At 41.9% G+C, this 23,529-nt stretch overlaps 1 protein-coding gene across 4 annotated transcripts in view; it reads right to left on the reverse strand.

Annotated features, from left to right (window-relative positions):
- The window catches only part of AFF1 (ALF transcription elongation factor 1), a 124,417-nt gene that overhangs the window by 32,170 nt on the left and 68,718 nt on the right, over positions 1–23,529 (reverse strand). For 3 of the 4 annotated variants that reach the window (XM_049815231.1, XM_049815232.1, XM_049815233.1), the window contains 4 exons: positions 5,528–5,572; positions 2,749–2,835; positions 1,954–1,990; positions 1,520–1,571 (listed from right to left, as the gene is read on the reverse strand). In XM_049815231.1, the coding sequence (XP_049671188.1) occupies positions 1,520–1,571; positions 1,954–1,990; positions 2,749–2,835; positions 5,528–5,572 (221 nt within the window). The remainder of the gene's footprint in view (positions 1–1,519; positions 1,572–1,953; positions 1,991–2,748; positions 2,836–5,527; positions 5,573–23,529) is intronic. The other variant, XM_049815234.1, reaches the window with a different exon arrangement.

The following is a 23,529-nucleotide window of genomic DNA, read 5'->3' on the forward strand; positions in this document are numbered from 1 at the left end:
GAGGAGGAAGGCAGAGCCTGGAGCAGTTGAACCTAGTATTTTTAATAGTGCAATGAAAATTTCCAGAACTTGTTCAGGAGGAGCAAGCTGGGGTGGAAAAAGTTGGAAAAAAAATTAAGAATGGATTTAGGGAGTAGTTGACTGCTCAGCAAGACACTATCTCACACTCCCAGCCAGCGAGGGCTCCTCTGCATGATGCTGGAACAGTATGGAAAGAGTTGTTCTACAGATCTTACAGAGCTTGAGTGCAAAATTCTACAGTCTCAACCAAGATGGAGAGATGCTCTTCCTCTTACTTGTGACTAGCCCAGTTTTGTGGGTTTTTTTAACTAAATCGTTCATCCTAAGGAAAACGAAAACAAGTGGAGCAAGCTTTGTAGTCTGTAGTTTGCAGCCTTCCATGGAACAACATATCATGGAGTAACATGAGATCTTTATATATCACATGAACTGATAGGCATTTAATGGTTCCACAATTGCCTTGCACACGCACCTCTTAGCCTTCCAGACGTGGAAAGATTTCTGTTTGTTACTTGGGACTCAGAACCTATCAATGCTGCCATCTGGCCAGGTTAACACTGAAAGACTAATGTCAGCTCAGACAAAACTACTTTCAAGCAATTTCTGTAATTAACCTAATTGATAGATAGCTACTTTCACCTACAAGGACAGTACCAAGTTATTTTATCCACCAACTTAAAATTTTCTATTGGAACGATTCATTTATTAGTTGATAACTCCTTCCTAGCCTTGTAAAACTTTTGTAGTGACGCTGGATAAACATCTTACACTGAGACTCAAATTCTAAGAAGCTTTCTTCTGAGAGAAAACATAACATGACAGGGAAAAGAAGAAATATATGAAGAAAAGTAGAAATATATATACTATTAAAAAAAGCTACTGAAATTTCATCTTCACCCCACTTTGCAACTAGTTAACATTATTAGAATATAAATTGAGGTTTCTAGAAAGTCCACATGAAAGGTTTTTGTTTGTTTTTAAATAAAAATAAAATTAAGACAACACTTTTTAGAAAACTTTTCCTTGGGCAATTGTAGAAAGTTACACCCCATGATTGATTTAAAGTGCCACCCCTAGTTTTCACAGTTTTCATAGCTGTAGCTTTACTAGCCCTCACCGGCTTTCAAAATGATATGCAGAATACATCAGATTCAGTTTGTATCCCTTACAATTTATGTCAGTCGAATGCATTGCTAGTAGTTTGAATAGCACTAAGTGTGACAAGATGTTAAGTAGCCACAGATTAAAAGAGCAAACAAGCTTCAATCATGTACATAATAGTTGGGGTTTTTTTCTTCAGTTTTGTTTTAACAGTCATTATAATCATGAAACAGCAATGTTTCTGTTGGTGAAAATTCCCTGCATTGCAATTTTCTAAGAAAAATCAGACTGATAAAACCATCATGTTCAGAATAATCAAGTAAACCAAATTTTAATTCATTCCAGCTTCTTTTAAGTAATTGCACAGTAGAGATGGGAACTGAGTCTGGTTACTTACGATGTTCTTGGTTGAGAACTAGGCAACGTTTCTGAAGGTGCGTCATACTGTTCTGTAAATCAAAAGTGAATTGGTTGGTTTTATTTGCCTCACTTGTCGCATATTTTACCCTATGATCTCTGAGCATGAGATTAGAAAGTCACTTTCTTCCAGGATGTAATTGTTTGCCATTGAGATTATTCATCATGCCAAAAGGGGTTTCCTAACAAAATACTGTTTGGTCTCTGCTGAACTGCTGCCTTAATTTCTAGGCAATGAATGTATACAACCTCTTAAACATTTTCTAAATTCATCACTGTTCAAAGCAGCATAGTTAATTGTGCTCCTCAATCAATGTAAACATTTGATGTTCTGTTCAACCTGTTAACACACAACACACAAAACTATCTATCAATACACACATAACAGTGTGTTTTCTTTGGATTTCTACTTACTCTGATTCTGTGCTGCAGATCCAACATGCTGTGATTCCTAGAAAGAAGGGACAAAGTGCAAATTGAGAATAAAATAAATCAGCTCTCTCTCAATAGCACCATATCGGTGATACATTTTCCACATGTTACTTAGTGTAATAAATATTTTTACTAACTTGTTAAAGTATGACTTTGAGGTGTCCAATAGTCTAAGCTAGCCTGATGTACCATAGCATGGACAGAAATGATACATGCTACTGCCACCAAAAATGTGTTGCTAGCACATTAGTGGTATGTGCATTTTTGAAGAAATATTAAAAAAATTTTATAAAAGCTGCCAAACACTTCTGTTTAACACAGTCAGCAAATATTTTTGTTGACGATAAAGATAAAATGGTTTTTGTGCTGCAACAGAGATGAGATGCTTAAAATACTTCTGAAAAGCAGTCACATTTGAAGCCCACAATTACAACAAAAGTGTAAGTCATTGAAACATTATTCATTCATCCCCCCATCTGGTTCAAACATCTTACAACTTTAAAAATATAAAGCTTGCTTAAAAAATAAGAAAGAGGAAAGATAATTACACTACCATATAGCCCACTCAAAAACAATTACTCAGAAGCACAATCTGATCTAATTCTCAGTAAAACAATGCATTGCAAGCAGCCATTATGCAACTCAAGATCCACTGTGCTTTAATTTATATTAATTCTTCTAAAGATAATCTTTCCTAACAGCCTTTATCTACAAAAGGGGAGACAAAATCAGATGAAAACACATGCAAGAGGCCCTGGCAAAAAGAGGGTGTTTTACCTTTGCTGGGAATGGAAATTTGGAAGGCTCTGCTGTACTAGGCGTATGAATAGCTGTCAGGGGAGGTGGCCATGAGTGGATCATTTCCTGGAAAGAGATTGAGAAGCGGCTTACAGTATCTTTGCTGATAGACACAGGTGAACTTTTATGCTAAAGAGATTCATATTGATCTACCAAAATAGTCCTTGTCGACCCAATCATAAACCCAAGAGACGGTACCGCAGCAAGAAGCCCTCCTTTGAGCGCAGCAGCCAGACCATGGTAAGGACTTGCTCCTTTTCTGCAAGCATATTTGAATTGCCTAAGTAACAGCAATCTCAGTGAAGCCTTTAGAGAGTTAGGTACTTACTGTGTTTGCAGGATTAGGCCTCAGCCTTACAGCTATCACAGTTAATAAAGGGAAAAGTAAATAAAATCCATATATGAGTAGTTCTGAGGTTTTTCAAAGCGCAGGACTTTCCTATTATGGAAGTTCTCATATCCCCTTACAGCAACAACACTCTGAAAGGCTCTTCATAGCTTGAGGGCGTCACCCAGAGAGCCCTGACTGCCAGCCTCTCCCCATGCTATTCTGCCTGAAACATTGGCTTTTGCTATGAACGACCAAGACGTCTTTGACGCAGAGATCCAGGATGTGGTTTCAAACCAAAGAAAGAGACCGCCTGATATGCTATGTCTTTAGGAATCCTTCTGCCCTGTTCCCCTGCCCTTACTCTCACCCATCATCACTACCAGCTACTGGCTTCTTGGGCTCAGCTATGGTCCAGGTGAAAGCAGAGCACAAACATCACGGCCATGGGATAGGGCTCGGCAGGTGCGATCAACCTCCAGCCTGCCTCTTCTGGCACCACAGCCGGGCCCAGACAAGTGTGCTAAAACCTTGGCTTGCACTGCAACAAACACACATGAAAAGCCTAGCACAAAGATCTTTGTCTTGAACATACACTAAAATACTTTAATTGGGATTAATCTAGACGAGGCCTTTGGGGAAGCTGGGGTCAGAAATTTAGAACCACCTTGTTGAAATCACACAAGACAGACTTTTCTTGGCTCCCGAGCCTCAAGTTTTTAAATCCTGAAGAGCATAATAATCGCTCCAAGAAGTAAGTGAATTCATACGGCCTGCCACCCTCACTGCCTTTCCAGGAATAGTTATCTCAGGATTTCCTGCTTAGTCCAACATCACCTCTGTACTCAAGGTGTGCACCCACCATCCCCATCCCTAGTGGCTGTCATCACAACCATTCCCTGCCAACTTCCCAAAGAAAGCAGCTTGCAGAGTAACACAATACTGGCACTTTGCTCAGCTCAAAGTTAGGAATTATGTTCATGCTGAACGCATCTCATGATGAGGATGCACCACACGCAGCTTGCTCAGGGGCTTAAAAGAAAATAACGAGGAACCTGTCAGTGCAAAGTACATTTTTGTACTTTTGGCACCAAATAGACTGAGGTGTGAAAATCTCCACTGTGTTGTAATTTACAAGTGCCATTTTTTCATCAAGGCACAAATATTAAAGTTCAGAAGTGTCCCTAGTTTCCTTATCTATTAGGAGTACCATCAAATGCAAACATTTACAGCGAATGAAACCACATTTCTACCTTTGGATCTATAAGCAGGGATCAGAGCAATCTACAGGGGTTTCTGTGCAGAACTAGAAGCAGCCTACAACTAACCTGGGTAACTATTTGATCACGTTGTTACCACCTTTGCCGTTTCCTTTCTCCCCTCCCACTGTTCACTGCTCGCTTCACTCACTAGCTGTGCAATCTTTCAATAGATGATAAACTCCTCAATACAGTGCGCTACATTTCTTCATGTATTTGTACATGCTTCCCTGTGCTTGCTATAAAAATAACGTTATGCATTACCAACAAGCAAGAAAACAGGACATTTTGTGAAACTAGAAAGGATGCAGTACTTCCAAGGCAGAATACTTGTGCTGCAACACCAACCAGCACCTGTGCAAAACAAACTACCCTTCAGCTAAAACACTGCCCCAACAACAGCTTCTTGAGTGCAATAAAGGCACCAGGATTTTGCAACAGTGAGGGAAGTCAATTACAGAAACCAAACACCTCCATTAGGATTTCAGTGCCTCAGAACAGTATTTGACATCAAGGAACTGTCTTCTCCGTATCAGCATGAGGAGCCTGCAGATCATAGCGCGTTATCACACTGTGCACGGTGAATGGGTGACACGTACTTAGACCCAGCTACTGGGAGCCTGTGCGCGGCTCACAGAGCCAGCTCTGACGCAAGGTTTCAGAGACAGTTTTGCGTCAGAGCTGACTTAGCTTTGCACGAATGGACTGGCATTACAGCAAAGGAGAAGCAGCCCAGCAGCAGTGCCATGTGCAGGCACGTGGGAAGGACGCAGGTGCGTGCTCCTGTTCAGGGCCGTGCTGCTGGGGCTGGCAGCACGGACAGGAGGCAGCATGTCCAGCGCCTCTGGAGGAAGTGTGCTTAGTAATGGCAACCCCCTGACTTGACAAAGCAGCAGCTCTGGCTGTTTCGGACGACTTGTCAGTCTTGCTCTTGGACTGCGCCAGACTGTATTACACTTACATACTAATAGAAAGACTGGTCTTACAACTCCAGCTGTATCCAAGGCTAACTTTTATTTTTACTTCTCCACAGCGTATCCCAAAACGCACTTTTAGTGATTGCAACATCCACTGATAGAACAGAAGCAGAGCGATATTTTTTTCCTACACACTACTTCAATGCATGCAAAATATAAGCAAACACAGAGATCTATTATTTAAGACCACCTACCCTCAAAATTTCTTCAATGGAGTGGACATCACTGGGAAAGGTTTGCTACAACAAAAAAGAGGGAAGCAGCATGAGTTTGTTTTGTTTTTACCAACTGACACAAGACAAACAGATGCACTCATCAAACACTGCTTATCAACAGTTCTATAAGTTTCATGGAAGTCCATTAATAATATAATGCTAGTAAGAATTAAAAGCCACATCAGAAGGGCAGTTAAAAATGCACTTCTAGAAAGCCTGTTGCTTTCAAGTCTCTAGTAGAAGATATATTCTAAGAAAGATAAGAAGGAAAGAAAGTGAAACAGAGCTCATTAAACGGTGCTCATTCAGCTGACAGGATTCTCTGTTTCATGACTTAAGTTCTTGTATGCACCCATGTACACTCAGCAGAAAAACAAGACAGTATAAAGCTCTGAGCTTGGAGAAGGCAAAGCAGAGGTTGTTTTAAGTGGAGGAATCGTGCATCAGGCCCTTGAATGCCAGCTCTTGGACTCATGGGAACATCAACTGCCATTAAAAAATAGAAAAGCAATACAGTTCAGAGTAAAACCTTGAATGTACCACTGCGTAGGAGCAACATGGTGATTTCTAGAAAAGCCTGCAGATGACCTGGATCTGGATTGAGGGACTGCCCCTGTACCTCCCCTACCTGTTTTGCTGGAGCCCAGGCAGTGACCACCACATGCCCGTCTGGCAGGGGCCAGGGCTCCCCAAGTGCAAGTGTGGTGAGGACCTCTGAAGGGAGGCCAGCTCCCTGGTGGTGCCCCGGCACTACCCCAACAGCACCTGAAGGGGACGAGGAAACAGCTGTGGCAGCATCTGCAGCTGCCTTCAACCAGCCTCACAAGCCCAGGCACGATGAAGCTCTGGGGAAGAGTACAAAGCAAAACTCAGTGCTAATATTTGCCAGTTATATAACAAAGAGCAGACACTGCAGCTTGTGCAAACACATAAATCTGCTTCTAATGTATCAGCAAAACTACTTTGTGGCTCCTGGCAGGAGACTCCCCTCCACACACGCAACACCATGCATTGGCAGCGTGGGTACTGCTGGGCAAGGCAGGCGCTGGGACAAGCACGGCAAACACCTCCCGCTCCCCAGGCACATGGGGACAAGGGTAACTGCACAGCCAGGGCGACCAGCTGTGGCCCCTGACAGAGCCGCCCTGCCTCACGCCTGGGCTGTGCACAGTGGGAGAGGATGCAGCAGCAGTGCCCTCCCTCCAGTGCCACCAACGGCACTAGGTGCCGGGGATGCTCCACAGCAGGACCTGCACTGCTTCCACACGCTGACCTGCCACCTGGCCGTGGGGAACACTGCTTCACTTCAACAGATCAGCTTCTCATCTACTAGCAAGACCTGTGTTTTGAAAGTACCTGTCATTTACACATCCTTTCCTAACTGGTATCATTAAAGGAAATTGAAATGAAAAACAACCAAAGAGCTGAGTAGTTATAAGGCGCAAAGTGTATCCAGGACCAGCTTCTTGCCCATAAACAAGAGATTCAATGGAAATGCCCAGCAATCAGCATAACCGCTGAAAGGGAAAGGCCAGGAAGACATTCCTCGTGTTAAAGGAAGGGGGCAGTAAGCACAGTGCCCAGTCAGAAGGATCTTCCCCAGAACAAGGTAAACAACAAAGCAAGCAAACACTTTAATAAAGTAAAAAAGCATCATCGTTAACACTCTCGCAGAAAGGTCACTCATCTGTTTCCCATATGCTGCACTATTTACATTGGAGGGAGAAGAGGAGATGAGGAATCCTTTTTCCCTGCAACCTCATTTGTCTGCGTCTACATAAAGCTCTCATCGAGGCAGTGCTCATTTGACGAAGATTTGACTTTTCTTCAGAAAATCACGCATGGATAGCTGCTTCTGACCTTAATCACCCCGAGACAAATGGAAGCTGAGGCATGGCCAGATGAGTCACATGAATGAAAGCAAGGGGCTGGGATCTAGCAAGGCTTGCAGAAGCACCCCACAGCAGGCAGAAGGGGAGAGGGAGAGCAAACAGCAGGGAACTTCTACCACATGGCAAGAGATCCAGACGCTTCAGAACTCATGGTGCCAAAAAGCAATCCCTCTTCCTACCCAGCAAGCTTAACCTGGTAGCTCAACCACCTAACTTACTTCTTAATTTAATAAATGGTGAAAAGCAGACACAGAAACTTGTGTCTTGCTGTACAGAAAAGCAGTGTTTGACTAGCAGATTGCTTCAGAAAGCTCCTGAGATATCCCATGAGAGCACCACAGTAAAAACCCTTCCCACAAAACAGGTTAAGGAATCAAGATCCTGCCTGGACAAAGAATTCAAAAACTCTCTCTACAATGGATCAGTTGCAACAAATCAAAATCAGTTTGCTTCTCTCATTCCAGAAACTTAAGTTTTATGAGGTGATAACTGAAGACCAAAGTGGAATTCAGAATCAGAGAATATCTGCAACAGCCAGCATGGACCTCTCTTTATCCTTTATCCTCTCTTATCTCTTATCACATCCCTTCCTGAAGGTCTTTCAGATAGGCCTGAAAAGGCTTTGAAATTGATACAGGTTTACATACAATGAGTATTTATAGTGCAATTATCAGGAGGATTTATCATAACACTGAAGTGCACTGTTCAGTGACTGCTGTCCTTCACAGGTCCAGTGGCTTAGCAGAAAACACTTTCTTCTTCACGGCACAAAATATAAAGGAAAGCAAACACATGATACTGAACAAATACTGCAGAAGCCTGCATCAGCAGCACAAGGACCTCTACTTTTGTTTTTTTAGGACACAAAGTTTAAATAAGTGCCTCCAACATATGTGCAGCTCTGGAGATACAGAACATAAGGTATTAGGGATGCTCACAGGATTGCTTTCATCTTTGGCTAGCAGTTTACTCCCAGAGCCACTAAGTTAGGACACATCCATGCCCCTGCTGGAGACTATTCCTGAAGAGGATGGGTTTTCAGGCATTTTTAATCTCTGTTCTGCTATCCTGCTGCATCCTAAGACTGAAAAACCCAATGACACTTTCACCATCAGTAAAATGTGCAACAGGCAAACATAACTGCTACTCACAAATGGACTTGCAACACCCGTACCAAATATATGGTGAAACATTTGCTCTAGAGATTAAAATCACAGACTGTTCAGGACCCACACAGAAAATTTGTTTTCTCTGCTAAAACCACAACACTACTGGTCAGTGCCATTTGACTGCATTGGGGAACCCTCCTGCCTCTCAGGTAGGACTGTGTCTGTCATTTTTACTGCAGTCTGCAGCCCTTTGCAGTCCCTGTGCCGCAAACCCGCTGGCCCTGGAGAGGGCAGGCACACACCTTTCACTCTGTCCCAGCTGCAGTGTCCAAGCACTCCTCATCTTTTACAAAGCTGGGCTCTTCTGCATGCTGAGTAATTTTTTGCACACCCCTCCACCCCCCCCCCCCCTTTTTTTTTTCTCCTTCAAGTCATATCTTGTCCTCTAAACTACCATTAAATGACAATTACCACCCAGCAGCAAGGGCGGTCTTTGGCAGTTTTAAGGAAAGAGGTTAGGCAAAAGGAGAAATACAATGTTGCTCAAAGAAAAATTAAAAAGCCATAAAACCAAAGAAATCACTGAAATGAGATAAGCTCCAGTGAGGGCTGTGTATGTAGAAGATCAAATACTACATGTTGCTGTCTATTCCCGCTATCAGTATTACAGCCTTTACTGGGAACAATGTAACATACTCCCCACAGACAAGCCCTGTGCATATTTGCTGGCTGACACTGACATCTGCACAATCTCAAGCTAGGATTTCCTCATGCCATTTTCACACTCACTGTCAGTATGGGAATGATGCAGATGCCTCTGAGTGCCACTCATAAAACATTTTGATGGCCAAGGTCAAGCGCAATCACAGGACATCCAGAACCATTGGGTCGCTGGGTTTTTGGTTTGGTTTTGCTTTTTAATGACAATGTTCCCATCCAAACTGATGCTGTGCTTCAGTAACAGCCACCCCTCTCAGCAATAATACTAGTTCATGTTCCAAAAAGTCTGGTTTTGCTCAAGCGAAGGCCCAACTCCCAGTGATCTCACAGCCTCCAAAAAGGTCTGTAGGGCAGCACGCTTCTCCATTTAGCATCTCCCCCAGCAGAAGGCACCATCAGAGCCAGATGTGCACGTCCAGCCACAAGCAGGTAGTCACAACTGACCCAAGACTCCAGCCCAGTTCCCCTATTGACCCAGGCCCACAGACTCTGGAGAGGTTAAATGGATGTAACTTGGAAATAAATCTTGTTCAGGAAGACAGAAAACTACTTTAACAAAGCAGGCAGAAGAAACTGCCACCTTTGTAATTTGCAGTGCTTATCCACAAAAATCCCAGGGAACAGCTAGACAGACTGCGTAACATGGTTCATACCTGTTACATGACCGATAATTTAAGGGACAATTTTAAAATTATACTTACATGATAACATATGATGGGAGCAGAATCTGGACTGATAAATTTCCATAGTAAGTTTTGCAAGGCTAATTTAATAGACAACTTCCTTACTTGCAAGCTTAAAAAGCAAAGAGAAAGGTTTAAAAAGGTCACCAAGACAAAATCAAGTATCTCTGATGAGGATTCACAGACTTAATTGGCATAACAGACATTTCACAATGTCAAGGATAAGTTTGGTTTCAAGGTTTTTGTTAACAAAAAGCTGGATAAACATAAAGCCAAAGCCATTAAATAAATTTTGACTACAGAAAAATGCAGAGAATACCATTAATATGACTTCTAAGCCTCTCTCAGTTACTAAAGATCAAGCAACATGCTATTAAAATGGTGAGACCACCACATTTTCTCCTTTTTATAATTTTTGCAGTATATACATTTTTCCAATTCACCAACTTGCATAACTGGCTGATGAAGGCCAAGTAATATTTTGCAAAGTCATATCATCTCAAGGTTAACAAAAGACAGTGCTACAAGGCAATATGCCTGAAGTACTGCTAAGCATAGGTGAAGTTGTCTGAAAAGGACTTCACTCAAACCTTTTGGTTCAACGTAACTTCAACATAATAGCTCAGACTAGCACGACCTAAATCCCGCATACACTCTCTCCCCTTGGTAGTTGCACAAAATCACCCACTTCCTTTTTCCTCACTACTAGTGACCTCAGCCAAGAAGAAATCTCTATGCAGATATCTCTTAAATTTTTAATTAAAAAAAAAAAAAAAAAAAAAAAAAGAGGTACCATATATTTTCAGGGGGCTTTGGGGGTTTGGTTTTGCTTTGATTCAAGTTTTTTTGACAAAGAAGTTGTGCACTTTCATTCAGCATCTAGTATAGGTACACCACTTTGGAAACCTCTGATACATGCAAGTGCATTGCCCAGATAATGATGTGGGGAAGGACATGCAATTCAGAGTCATTTCAGACAAGCACTGCTACTCTTGTTTTCCTTCTGGGAAAATGCAGTTGAAGAAGTTACTTCAGAGAGATTAATTAATTCCTACAGATTCCAGCAACTCCCTTTCTGCTCACTTACACGCACACAGCACAACATAATATTGTATCCAGAAAGCCAATGTATGGCTACAGAAAGCAAAAACGTATATAAATACCACACGCTTGGGTGATACATTTTAATGCAGTTTTTTTACCACAGTAATAAGAACATTAATGCTTTCACTTTATCCAAGCACAAACAACTCAAAGGCTAGAGACCTGCAGGAATTACCATCTGCATTATAACCTACTGCAGCTGACCAGGTAAAGAGTATTTTGCTTTGCTCTACAGCATCATGCTTCCCCTGAGGAAGTTAAATGTTTGCCTCCTGTACCATAACGGATTCAATCACATGAAACGTAGCTTTCTTTAATGCTAAAGGAGGTGAAAAGAAGTGGAATTAGCAGCTACAGCATCTATTAGAAATTTGGCTGTGAAAGATTTTGTGTGATCCCCTCCCCATATGTACTAGGGTAGCACATGATTTGCTGATTTGACTATGCAATGGGATTTACCTTTGCCCATTAAAAGTCAAAAAACCCAGCCACTGAAGGATTCGGTACTACTTTGATCCTGAGCTGAAAAGGATTTCAGGATTGGGGCCAATATAATTTCAAGCATCTACACAAACATAAGAAGCCCTAGAAGTTATGAGAGGAGCTAGTCTGCCTTTATTACAACAGTCTTGCAAAAATGCACAGGAGCACATACCCACAAAAGAAGAGAGCAAGCTCTTAATTTAGAAGACAATTTAAAATCTGCACAGGCACTCAATTCAAGCTGCATAGCAACTGTGTGACGAAAATCTCAGAAATACCTCCGAGTCCTCTCTTCATGAGGAATTCCAAAGAAACACACACTTTGATGAGCACAAAGCTCTGCTCATGCCCCAAGCCTCGCAGAGCTCTGCTAGACACACTAAATAGAGATGAACGAGGAAATTGAGGAAATTGGGATAATAAGAATCACCCTGAAACCAGACTAAACTGCTTGAGGAACCACCTGGTACACAAATGAGATGCCCCACTGGCCACAATATGTTGGCCAGACACCCAACCATCAACCAGAAGCGCTGCAGTGCCCCAACCGGGGAGTAACACAAGAAGAAAGGGACATCATCAACCCTCCCAGCGCTGCGCTCTTTTCCTGCTGACACAGTTACACCCGCTAGACCGTCACAGCAGGAGGGACCAGCAACCTGCTCCTCAGTCTCAGCATGATGGCTAGAGGGGGAAGGGGAAAATAAGAGAGATGTTGAAAGGATCCTTGCAAAAGCTCAGCTTTCTCCTCTCTGGCACAAAGCAGTCAATACTGGCCAGAGCTGGGAAACTAAACAACTGGGCATCTTTTTAAAAATAAGGTTTTGCCATAGATACTACAAGGAATAAGCAGTGCTTTTTTTGGTAATAGAGATGATGTTGAAGAGCCTCTAAGACTGCTTCTTTTTTTAAAAAGGTATTCCATTAAAAATGGCAGCACACATTTTTCTCCCTTTCTGCCACATGTGCCAAATGGACCTGAAGGACCATGAGGCTCTCACACTTAGAAGTGAGGGGCTGAAGCTTTCTCCCTGGTTTTTAAATGGCTTGCCTCGTCAGGAGGCTGGCAGAATAGTTTAAAGCAGGCTGTCAAAAAAATTGTCTCCAAGAGGGAGCTGGCCATGCATTATTTCAGAAGTCACTGAGTGGCACCGCTGAGATGTGTGGGCTCAAACAAGGCCAGCAGCCATAACAGCGCATAGATTATGCAAAGATGAGGACAGGAGGTCTGGAAGCAGATATTAACTAGAATGGATACGGGCTGCCTTTCAGGCAAGCATTAAGGTGTTGCAGACCTTTCTGTTCCTTCTCATCTCAGTAATTTCTACCCGACTGCATATTTCTGCTTATTTGCATGCCTCTGCTGTCACAGCCCATTTAGAGCTGCCCCTCTGACATCCTGCACACAAACAACCCCCGTGCTTCCCCATCTCCTTCACCTCCAGTGAAACTGGTGCCTGTAGATACCCAGGCAGCACAGGTGAAGAACAGCTACAGCATGCGTGCGTTTCATATGCTGCCTGGTATCTCCTCCTAATCAAAATGGATTTGCAATGTGCGTGTGTGCGTGTATGGCTCAAGTATGCCAGCTATTGCTCTTTGCCTCATTTCAGACTGAATTATGACTGCTGAGAAAACCCAAGTGAGCAGTGCAGCAAGGATAAGAAAAGCCAATTATGAGTTCCACGCCCTTCATTGTATTGTCTGTTTTCTTTGTTTCCTAATGAGAGCTTTACCACTGCAACTATCAGCAGAGGTCACCTGTTCATGCTAAAAAAAAAGCAAACCCAAACCTTCACATTTACACCTGCTTCCCATTTAATACTGTATTTTAATGTAAATATTTAGTTTTAAATTTATTTTTTCGTGTCAACCGCACAGGCTTTTGCCACTTGAATGCAATGAAGATCACAAAACTGCATATGCATGAAGGGTTAGTTTGAAAACAACAGGCAGGACAAAAATCAGACTGAAACCTACCATTCTGTCCTCACTTCACCCACATCTGCTTAGCCAGCTCAGAGCAGGAGGAGATCTTGCATCTACTTGCACACAAGTCACGCTAGGGATAGCACGCTAACTTACTCTTCAAAGCAATTTTCCACCTGCATTTCTGTGCGGTTAAAAATCCACTCTCTCCATACTACAGATAGATGCGAGATGCACACAGAGAGCGTGTTTCCAGAATGACCCAGCCAACAAAAGAGACAATACGTATTTTAACCAACCCTCTACTAATCTTGATTATGGATGCAATAATGTTCTGCCATGTATTGAAAAAAGCTGCAAAAATTTGAAGCTCAAATTACTTTGTTGATCAAAACAAACACATAAACATACAAATTCATAAAGATTTTCAAATGCTATCTTGAGGAACACCCAAGCAGATTCTCTGCCAAGGATGTTTAAATGCTCCATATCACAAAACGGATTAAAATACATCTATGAAACAAAGACAGGTCCAATGATCTGAAACCTGGCTTATCCCATCCACCTTTTTTTTGGAGGATGTGGTGACAAAGCTGCTTTAACACAAAGCTGAAGCAACAATTCTTAGTTATCTATTCAGGAGAACATTTATCAGAACAAATCTGAAGCCTGTGAATACATTTGTGACTAAAATCACTTTTAGCCAGACAAGCATCATCCTGCAAGCAAACTATCAGCATGGGTGGTCGTTGAATGTGTTTTTAAAAGATGTTCATATTCTGCTGCAGACATGGTGCACTTGTTCAACACATCTCTCTCTCTCTCACGCACTTACTGATTCCCAAAAGCCATCTGCTGTGTGGCGAACCCTTTCTTAAGAGGGCAAACAAAGTTTTTCCAACTCAACCAGCTAAAGGTTTATTTTGCAGTTAGACAGGTTCCCTAACAATCCTTCAAACAGCATGCACTCGATTCAACAAAATTTTCTTACCCTGAATAACAATTGTTAAGATACGCTATTAAAAAAAAGTGGGGGCGGGAGGAACAGAAATGAAAACCAAGACTAATTAGATAGAAATGCTAACAACATTCTTATGCCTGTGAGCTTTACATTTTGATTCATCTTGTATGATCTCTCAGCCAGCATTGAGCATGAACCTTACACTAAACAATATTTGTTTTAGCAGTAGTGAATCTCAGATAGAAGGCACAAAAGGAATAGTAATCGTAATAAAGTAATCCCACCTAAAACAGTAGCCTTGAGGCAAAAAATCAGCCCCACAAGTCTTTTGGGGAGGTGAGCAAGTCAGCCGCCAGCAGTCACTGAAAGCAGGACTCTGCTTTTATGCTTTTTGCCTTGAGTGGGAGCCAGGGAGGAGAAGGGAAGATGAAGCAAAAATAATTTTGAAGCAGAAACAGCTCTAAGGCTCAAGGGTGAGATTTGACAGCGCAGGGAAGGCAATGCAGCTCTCCGTGGCTACCAGGACAAGTGATTGCACGGGCCCTGGCCATGTGCACCCCTCTGCTGCCCTTCCCTTACCCTGGCACTGGCCTGAGCCTGCAGCGAGACAGTCCAGGACTTAGTCTGGCAGACAATCATTCCCTTTCTGTTGATTCAGCTCCTTTGATCACCTGGCCACAGCACCAGATGAATACCAGAAGGGGTGCAGCTGAAGGGGAAGGAGAGCACATTCCCACAAACGCTCAGGCGCACCTGGAGGGAGCAAAGGTCTTAATTTTACACAGCTTCCAATGTTTGGTAAACCCTTTGGATCCAGAGCCAACCTCCTATGGTCAAAATTATCTCCGGAAGCACACAGTTCACAGTTTAACCCTGCTCCTACAGTGGTAAAACTCCCCTGAACTGCAGTAGAAAAAGTGTTGCAATTCTTCACATTTTACAAATCTCAGGTTCCTCTTATATTGCACCCGATATTTGCATAACTTGAAAATAATGATTTTTAAAAAGTGGGTATTTTAGATTTGCAAAAAAGACAGAAAGAAAACCTCCCATGCAATCGATGTATGTTTTGCTGCTAGCAAATTTCCTTATGCCTAGAAAGCCTGTAAATAAGAAAGATTGTGTCATGATGCTCCATTTTCTTGCATACACTAATCTAGTTCAAGGCACTGTTTTTGCCTCAGTACTCTGAACTGTGGATTAGGGGTTTTTTTAATTGCTTGTAGCTAGGCAGATTGGAAGCAAAAGAAAGCAATGACTTGGTTTTGAAGTGCAGGACACGCTGGTGAAACTTACTAACCTCAACAGCCCTCTGGGGCATAAAACCACATTTTCGTTTCCAACCCCCAGGTTTTATCAGCATCCACCCCTTCTAATACAGTGCAACTTGTTCAGATCTGGCACCACCAACCACTTCGGTGAACCTGATTTCACCTACCCAGGGAGAAACCAAACAGCTGTTGTCTGCTACCATGCCAACTTTCCCTGCCCTCAGGTGGGCTCCTCGGCTTGTGAGGGCAACCTGAAATCACGAGCAAATCTTGCACCAACGTCACTTGCGGAGGATCAGGATCAGTAAAGAGCCCACACACAACGAGCAGAGATTTTAAAGCCAGCTGGCTCCTCTTTACAGCGCTGCGGGGCTGCAGAGCCCACAGCGCTGGGAACAGTACAGAACAAGCCCTGGGCGCTCTGCACGGCTTCACTAACCACAGCTCAGAGCGGCGGCATCCCGACTGCACAGCAAGCGGCCCTGCTGAGCGGGGGGCAAAGCGGTCTGCGGGGAAGGCACAGCCAGCCACAGCAGAGGAGTTCTCTGCCGCGTTCCCGCGCCATCTGCCACGCTGCGGGGAGTCGGGAGCAGCGGGAGAGGCCGACTCAAAGGGCACGTGGTTAACCCGAAACACACACACGTAGAAGTCAAAATGGTTCAGATGCATCACCTGCATTTGAAAACACACGTGTGTGTTCTTGCAAGAACATATGAAAGGAAAACATCGCTGTCACAGCTGCTGCAGTAAAAAAGACCCCTACAAACCACAGGAGAACTGACTACACGGGGGAAACAGCCACACTGATGAACGGCAAACGAAAGCAGCAAAATTGCATCAAATACGTGAAAGGTGCAGGCGGGTAGTTAATACAAGATTTTCTTCTGATTTCGTTCAGCTTCAGGAATTGTAGGGGTTAGGATTTTGTGTTTGTTTCTTTTTTAAAGTTCATGCAAAAGAGTGTTAGCACTTTTGAAAGGAAAAACATGGAATTTGAGCTAAAACTTAATGAGATGATTAGGTCTTTGCACTCTTGCCTGTGAGCTTTGGATTGAGTCAATAACAAATCAGATAAAGGAGTGTGCAAAGACTTCGAAACAAGCTGTATTTTAAGGATGAGACCATCCCTTCCCTGACTTCAGTGTGGGAGTACTTGCATACAGTTAAGTTTTCCTTCCTGCTATTTTTGTATTAAGCTCAAAAACATTTACTTCAGAAACTTAAAATAAGAAGGGACTTTTATTATCTAGTCATGAAATCTTTGTTGATATCATTTGTTTAAAATCTCAAATTGTACAGAGCTAAATATGTCCTTAATGACTGGCTTCATAAATTATAGGTACAGGTTTTAAAAGTAATTTTGTTATGTGGAATATTGCCTGAGGTTTCATTACTACTGTAAAATAATGCACAGATAATATTTGGCAGCAGAGTCCTTGTAACAGCAGCTTGAACTGTTCTAGAAAATTCAGGAAGCTGCTGTCAGAGAACGACAAACTGGTGAGAAGCGAAGGCAATTTTCTCAGCAGGTAGCCTAAGACTAGGATTAGTTTTCACAGGAGGTTAAAAATTACTGCAAGATGCATCATTTTCAGCACAGAAGAAGAAAGCTCACCTTTTTTCAACAAAAACATGACAACCACAACAAAAAGACAAAAGACAGTAGAAGAGAGAGGGACAAAAAGAGGAAATGAAACACAAAAAAAACTGAAATAGAAAACCAATTTTATAAAAACCTTGTTATCAGACTATCTTTGTGGAAAGAGAAGAAATTTGGTTCTAGTGCAGTGCTAACAAGGCACTGCACACCACAGCAGCTGTAAAAAATACATGTTTGGGGATGCACTTGTTCAAGTTTTGGTCTAGCTTCAGGTAGCCAGCTGGGTGGGTTTAGCGATGAAGGATGAGCAGAAACAAGCAACACATTCTAAATCTTCCCTCTCATCAACTTAGTTCTTGAACGTAATGGAGCGAGGCTGGAATAATTCCAGCAAATCAAAGCAAAGCTAACGTAGATCTGCTTGCCATTGCTCACAGCATTAAGTTTCACTTCTGTATTACATGAAAAACAAAAGCCACTTTTTGCTTTATGCACACTGAAACAATGCTGAGGCACCATAGAAATGTACATAAGGGCTCTGCCTCATCCAGCGAGACAAAAATCTTCAAAATTACATTATAAATGCATTTGTTTTCACATTTGTGTATATGCTGCTTGCTTGTTTTTGACACACACGACTTCACTGTAGACTACAAAACCAATCCACAAGTCTCAAAAGTCCACGGGAGCCTTCTAAAATAATTTCTCTGGGTGCTATTTCAGGTCCTCTGAGGGCACCAGCATTTAACCAGCAGTTTGCATGTAGCCAAGTCTCCTGTGGACCGTTTCACAAGCACACTTAACCCATCTGAGTCCACTCCTCTCCTTTCCAAGGCAACGCCAAAGTTATTCCACCGTAACAATGCCACACCACCAGGCACTCTCCCCTGCTTCTGCCCCGACGTCAACCCAGCAGCCCAGCTCACAAGAAAAGACAGCAGCTCCGACCTGCCACCACCCCCATCGCAGGTTTGAAAACAAATCAAACCATTTCCATGAACTTCTACTCTTGCTTTCTTCAGCTGACACTGAATGATCCTGGCAATTTAAGCATTTTACATCAAAATGCTCAGTAAACAATGGTTGTACTCTCGTGTTCCTGCGTGGGCGCCTGGAGGAAATAAAACATTCTTTAAAGATTTTACACGCTTTTCTAACTCTGAGATGGATTATTTTGCTCAATCTAAAAATAAATGCATGGGCCTCCTTCTTGTGTTCAAACAGCATAAGAGAAAAAAAAAAAAATCCCTATTTTGTCTTCCTTTGTCTGATGGAGCAAAGGGTTTTGTGTTCTAGAGGAATGGACTGTTGATATGTTTTAATAAAGGTTTCTTTAAAAATCTTGCATTGCTGAAAGCAATTCATGCATCCCTTGGTAGCCTTTGTCTAATAATAATATAATTGAAATCCAAACAAACTAAACATGAAAATTAAGAGCAGCAGCATCTGCATATAGCCATGTAGACCTGAACTCCAGCCAAGGCTGATTATTTCACTAGTAAATTGCTCTACATAAAGAACCTCTGCACAAAAGCACCTCCCCATTGTAGTATATACTATCTGTATAGCACCCCTCAATAATCTAATTTTGACCCCTTGATCCTTCAAAACTTTCCTACCTACTGTCCCCTTAAAGTCTCTCCAGAAAATAATTTTTAAACTGCTTAACATTAATCTATAAGTATTGTGTCCATAACAGGCTGAGTCTGTGTCCTCCTGTTCCATTCAGAACAAACACAAGGCGCCTTTCAGTGTAAGTGTTGAAGGTATGAAAAGCATTTGAGTAAGAGTAGCAAGCCATGATTTCAGCTATTTTCTCATTTCCAATACCATCTTGTCACAATTTATGTTATCAGATATAATTTTTAAAGTATTTTGGGTAGCCTGACTCCTAGCCTACTCCAGAAAAAAGCTGGTCACTGCAGCCAATAGAGATAATGTCGTACAAGTAGCAGAACTAAACAGAACTCATGTCACAGGAGATTTTTGTTGATAATCTCTGTCAGATGAGTAAATAAAATAAATATGTATTCTGCTGACATAACTAAATTTACATATGAATTTTTGCTAACATAAAATAGTCGCAGGAAAGGAGCAGGGCAGGAGGAGAAATCACAGCTTTGGTATTATTCTGGGGGCTGGAGGGGAAAACAGCTCAGAACTGGTTGAAAGATAATGATTTTTAACATTTTTCTAAAGAAAAATAGCATGAAATCACAAATTAGGGTGCATCATTATTATCTGTAAATTTAATACATGATCATTAGTAGGAATGTTGTATCAAGGCTAATACATATATATGCGTAAGTGATAGATCAACTGTAGCAAAGCTATTTGAAAACCACAAAGTGCCATAATTAAATAAACATGCAGCACAAGTTAGGAAATTCAAATGATGGGGTATACATTTCAAAGGTTTCCAGTTTCTCAGATGCTCTAGCTTTAGTTCCTAAAGTGATTTAACCATTTAAGGGTCCATGTTTTGCTGGAGGTCAGCAGGACTTAGGCTTTTAAAAGCAAATAGCATTTTGCCAATAAACTCTATTCACTTAGATCTGAGCTGAGCATAGCTACCTTTTGGCTCTTAAAAAAAAATAAAAAAAAATATCTGTGCATTAAGATACCTGTTAACAATATGAGCGAGTACAAAGGATGCACTTTGGTTCTCAAATCAACTGCTTTAACAAAAAAAACCCAACCCTTGCAACACTTGAAAACCCACACATGCTTCCCAAACTTCCACTCTTTCCTATCCCATTCTTCACTACTCCTGTATATCTTATGGATGCTCAGTGCCAGTATCACAAAACCCTGGGTATTCATACTGGAAGTAACTTCGAATCACATAGGAACTACAGACTTCAAGCAGGCTGACTTCTTATGTCAACCATAACTTTGGCACTAGTATGGTTTCCCTTCCATGGAAACAGTAATGTTGTAAGCATTATTTTATTACAGCTAATATACTTCTTTTTCAAATCCCCTAATGCAAGCTTGAGAAATTATTTGATGGTAAATCCTGATCTTCATTTGAGTTCAACGAAAAGGTAAGAAAACAGTAAGTACATTTGTTAAGACCATCAAGGAAACTGGGGTTTTTAGTGGTGAGAGGTGTCCTGTGGTTCTGGGGATTATCTCAGATAATTAATGGCTGCCATCTCTCAGAAGTTTTTTCCCTTTCCAAACACTACTTTCCTCTCGGAAAAAGAGCCGAGTTAGATTTATGATGGCAGTGGTGACACTTGGTGCACTTCCCTTAATGACTCAGTAAACAATACTTGGAGATGCAGGCTCTCGCACTGTTTTAATACTTAACAGGACTGCTTTTCTGAACCGAGACCTTTTATTTGTCCATCTGTTCTGAAGAGCAGTACCCCATGTCACCTCTCTGTATTGCCACCACTGCAAATAAAAATTTGGAAAACAAAGGAATTTAAGAGGCAGGCTGGAGCCTGGCGCAGCATCACCAGTCCCAGGCCAGCACCCGGCACAGCTCTGTGCTGCTGCCTGGGACAGATCGCACAACTTGGAGGGGAGCTGGAAGGCATCAGCCACCAGCACCAGTGCATCAACAGAGCAGACAAGCGGGCGGGAAGTGAATAAAGGGATACTTGTTAGTGGGTCCTAGGATAGTATTCCCAAAGGAAAAAAAGAAAACGTGTGTGTTGAGAGGACAGGAGTTTCATCTCTCTCCTTAAGAAAGCAAAGTTCTTAACTGAGAAAGATCCTAGGTGCTATTTTTAAAACTTAATGGAAATTTAAGAAATATTTTTAAATGCTTCCAAATCAAGGTACTTAACCTGTGGGGAAAAAAATAGCAGGATATCCTTTTACTTGTAAAGGCAACTGTTGCCATAGTTTTACAACTAACCTTAATGCAAACAGATTATTTCCAGATTTGATGTTTTGGGGTTGGGACAGTGAAGTGCCTCATTATTATTATTAAGTCATGTATACACAGATGAAAGTTATCCTCCCTGAGATGAGTATTGGACAAGTCTCTTAGCAAGCTCCCTTCTCTTGCCGTAGAAGACTGGAAGCCACAGCAAGTCCTGTCCACCAGTTACCTGGTCACCCTTTCCAGTATACAAAACTACCTGCTGAAGTAGCTTAACTTAAACTTTCAGCTGTAAAAGCAGTGTCCAAGGCTGACAAGGCCTGCTCCTAGGAGATGATTATTATTACTTTACTGAACACACACACACACACAGTCACTTTCATCCTGTCCTCAGCAAACAGCTTTGCAGACTCAAGTGTGAAGCCTGCAGCATGCTCAGCTTGTTTGCCAGGTGGGTACCGAGGCCAGGGCTGGACACAGCCTTCTAAGACCTGCTTTGCTTGTGCTATGCCTAGAAAAAACAGTCTAAAATTAATATTTAAAATTTGTATGTAGAAGATACTTGCCTCTGTTATGATTAAAAACATAAGCTTCCCTAAAAGACATTTTTATCATCCCCTAAACTGTGCATTAAAGACTGCAGACAGTGTTTCCCAAGTCCCAGAAATTCTTTACGGCCAGACTTAAGCGCTGCAGAGCTGTCACATACAATTTTTACCCACAGCTAAGTGAAGCAGGAGGTGCTGAGCTTACATACCTGGCTGGCATTTGAGAAGTGATCCTTGTTAAGTCAGGTGTATTAATTAGGAAGGCTATGGGCCATCAGCCTCCCAGGCTTACATAGCTGTCAAAACAAAGCGATGCCAAGAGGACAGGAGAGGGTCAGTTCACTGTTTCTTTCCTTGTCTGTCTAATCTGGAAGGAAGAAGCGGCTTTTTTGCTTATTTAACATATCATCTGAATGGCTTATAATCAAAATCCAACCAAGGGGAGATGGTTACAAGAATTACCAAGAGACCACCCAACCTCTGCCTAAGGAAAGCTATTTGCATCTTTCTCTAAAGCAACTTTTGGGGACAGCAAACTGGAGAAGACTTAATTACCTGAGGCTCTCATCCCCTATGCTCATTTCCAGTTTTTCTGTATTACTGTTTCACTGCCTGTACTTTCCTTCATACATAATTGCTCATATGATGACAATATTTGTGTGAAAAGTTCCCATGAAACAGTGGCAAAATACTCAAAACATTTGAAATACTTCAGGGATGTGAGCAGGCAGGTTAATAATTTGTAGTCATATGATGGATCGGGCTCAACAGCCTTGTGTATTGCAATTTGTTCTTTATGTCCTCTCAGGCAAAGTCTCTACATCGGGATAGTTTTGCATGCAGTCCCCAACCAACCTCCTGCAAGCTGGACAACAAGCATTTCCCTACATGTGCACAACAGAAGGCTGTGGACTATAGGACTCTGAGGAAATGTCTAAGGAAAGGGTAGGACATACCCAAGGGGGTTACTGCTGCCATAGCAAACAAAAATAAATACCACACTGCTTCTCTTCTTGCTTTCATTATGGAAACATACAGAGTATTACTGTGGTAACATGAACACTGTATTAGCAGGCAGAGGAGGGAATGGAGCTGACTCTGCTCTGCAGTATAGCAAACCAAGGAGGCAAAGGAAGTCAGCCTGTCCTCTTTCAGCACATCCAGCCAAGGATTAACAAAGCAAAACTGCAAATAGACAAGCAACTTAAAAGCCAAGAACACGTTTAGTAAAATGCTTGCTTCAAGTGAAAACATTCAGGCTGAAAATACTGCACCTTTCACCTTTAGCAAACGGGTATCGAGTCCAACCAACTTAGTCTGAACAGCAATGAGCTGACAGGCTGATGAAAGAAACCAAAATATTCCTTGTATAAGAAGTAGGTTGGCAGGATCCAAATCTGACATGACTTTGTCTCCTGTTACAGGAATTCACCCTTCGTCTTCCAAAACTTGTAGCATTCTTCATAAGCCACTGCTATTCAAAATGCAACATGCATAAGGCACATGTAAAAAAACCTAGTGTTCTTATGCTGTGTTAAAAAAAAAAAAAAAAACAAGCTTTAAAAGAAATATATACCACACCATTAATAAGGAATCATTCCACACATTGTTTATTTTACAATAGATTTTCAAACTGAGCAGTCACCCTGCCAATGTGTTCAATCTAGAAACACAGAAAAGTAGTTGTAAATACATACAGCAGTCAGCCTTAAAAATCGTGGGGAAGTATTCACTCAAAATTTCCTGCATTTCTGTGGGTTTGATCTCTAAACTTTAGGAATTTCTCCCTTTGGGTGTGCTTTGTTTATTGAATTCAATAGTGCATTAAAACAAATATTTGAAT

The sequence above is a fragment of the Accipiter gentilis genome, chromosome 12 (genome assembly GCF_929443795.1).
Source record: "Accipiter gentilis chromosome 12, bAccGen1.1, whole genome shotgun sequence".
Taxonomy (NCBI): domain Eukaryota; kingdom Metazoa; phylum Chordata; class Aves; order Accipitriformes; family Accipitridae; genus Astur; species Astur gentilis.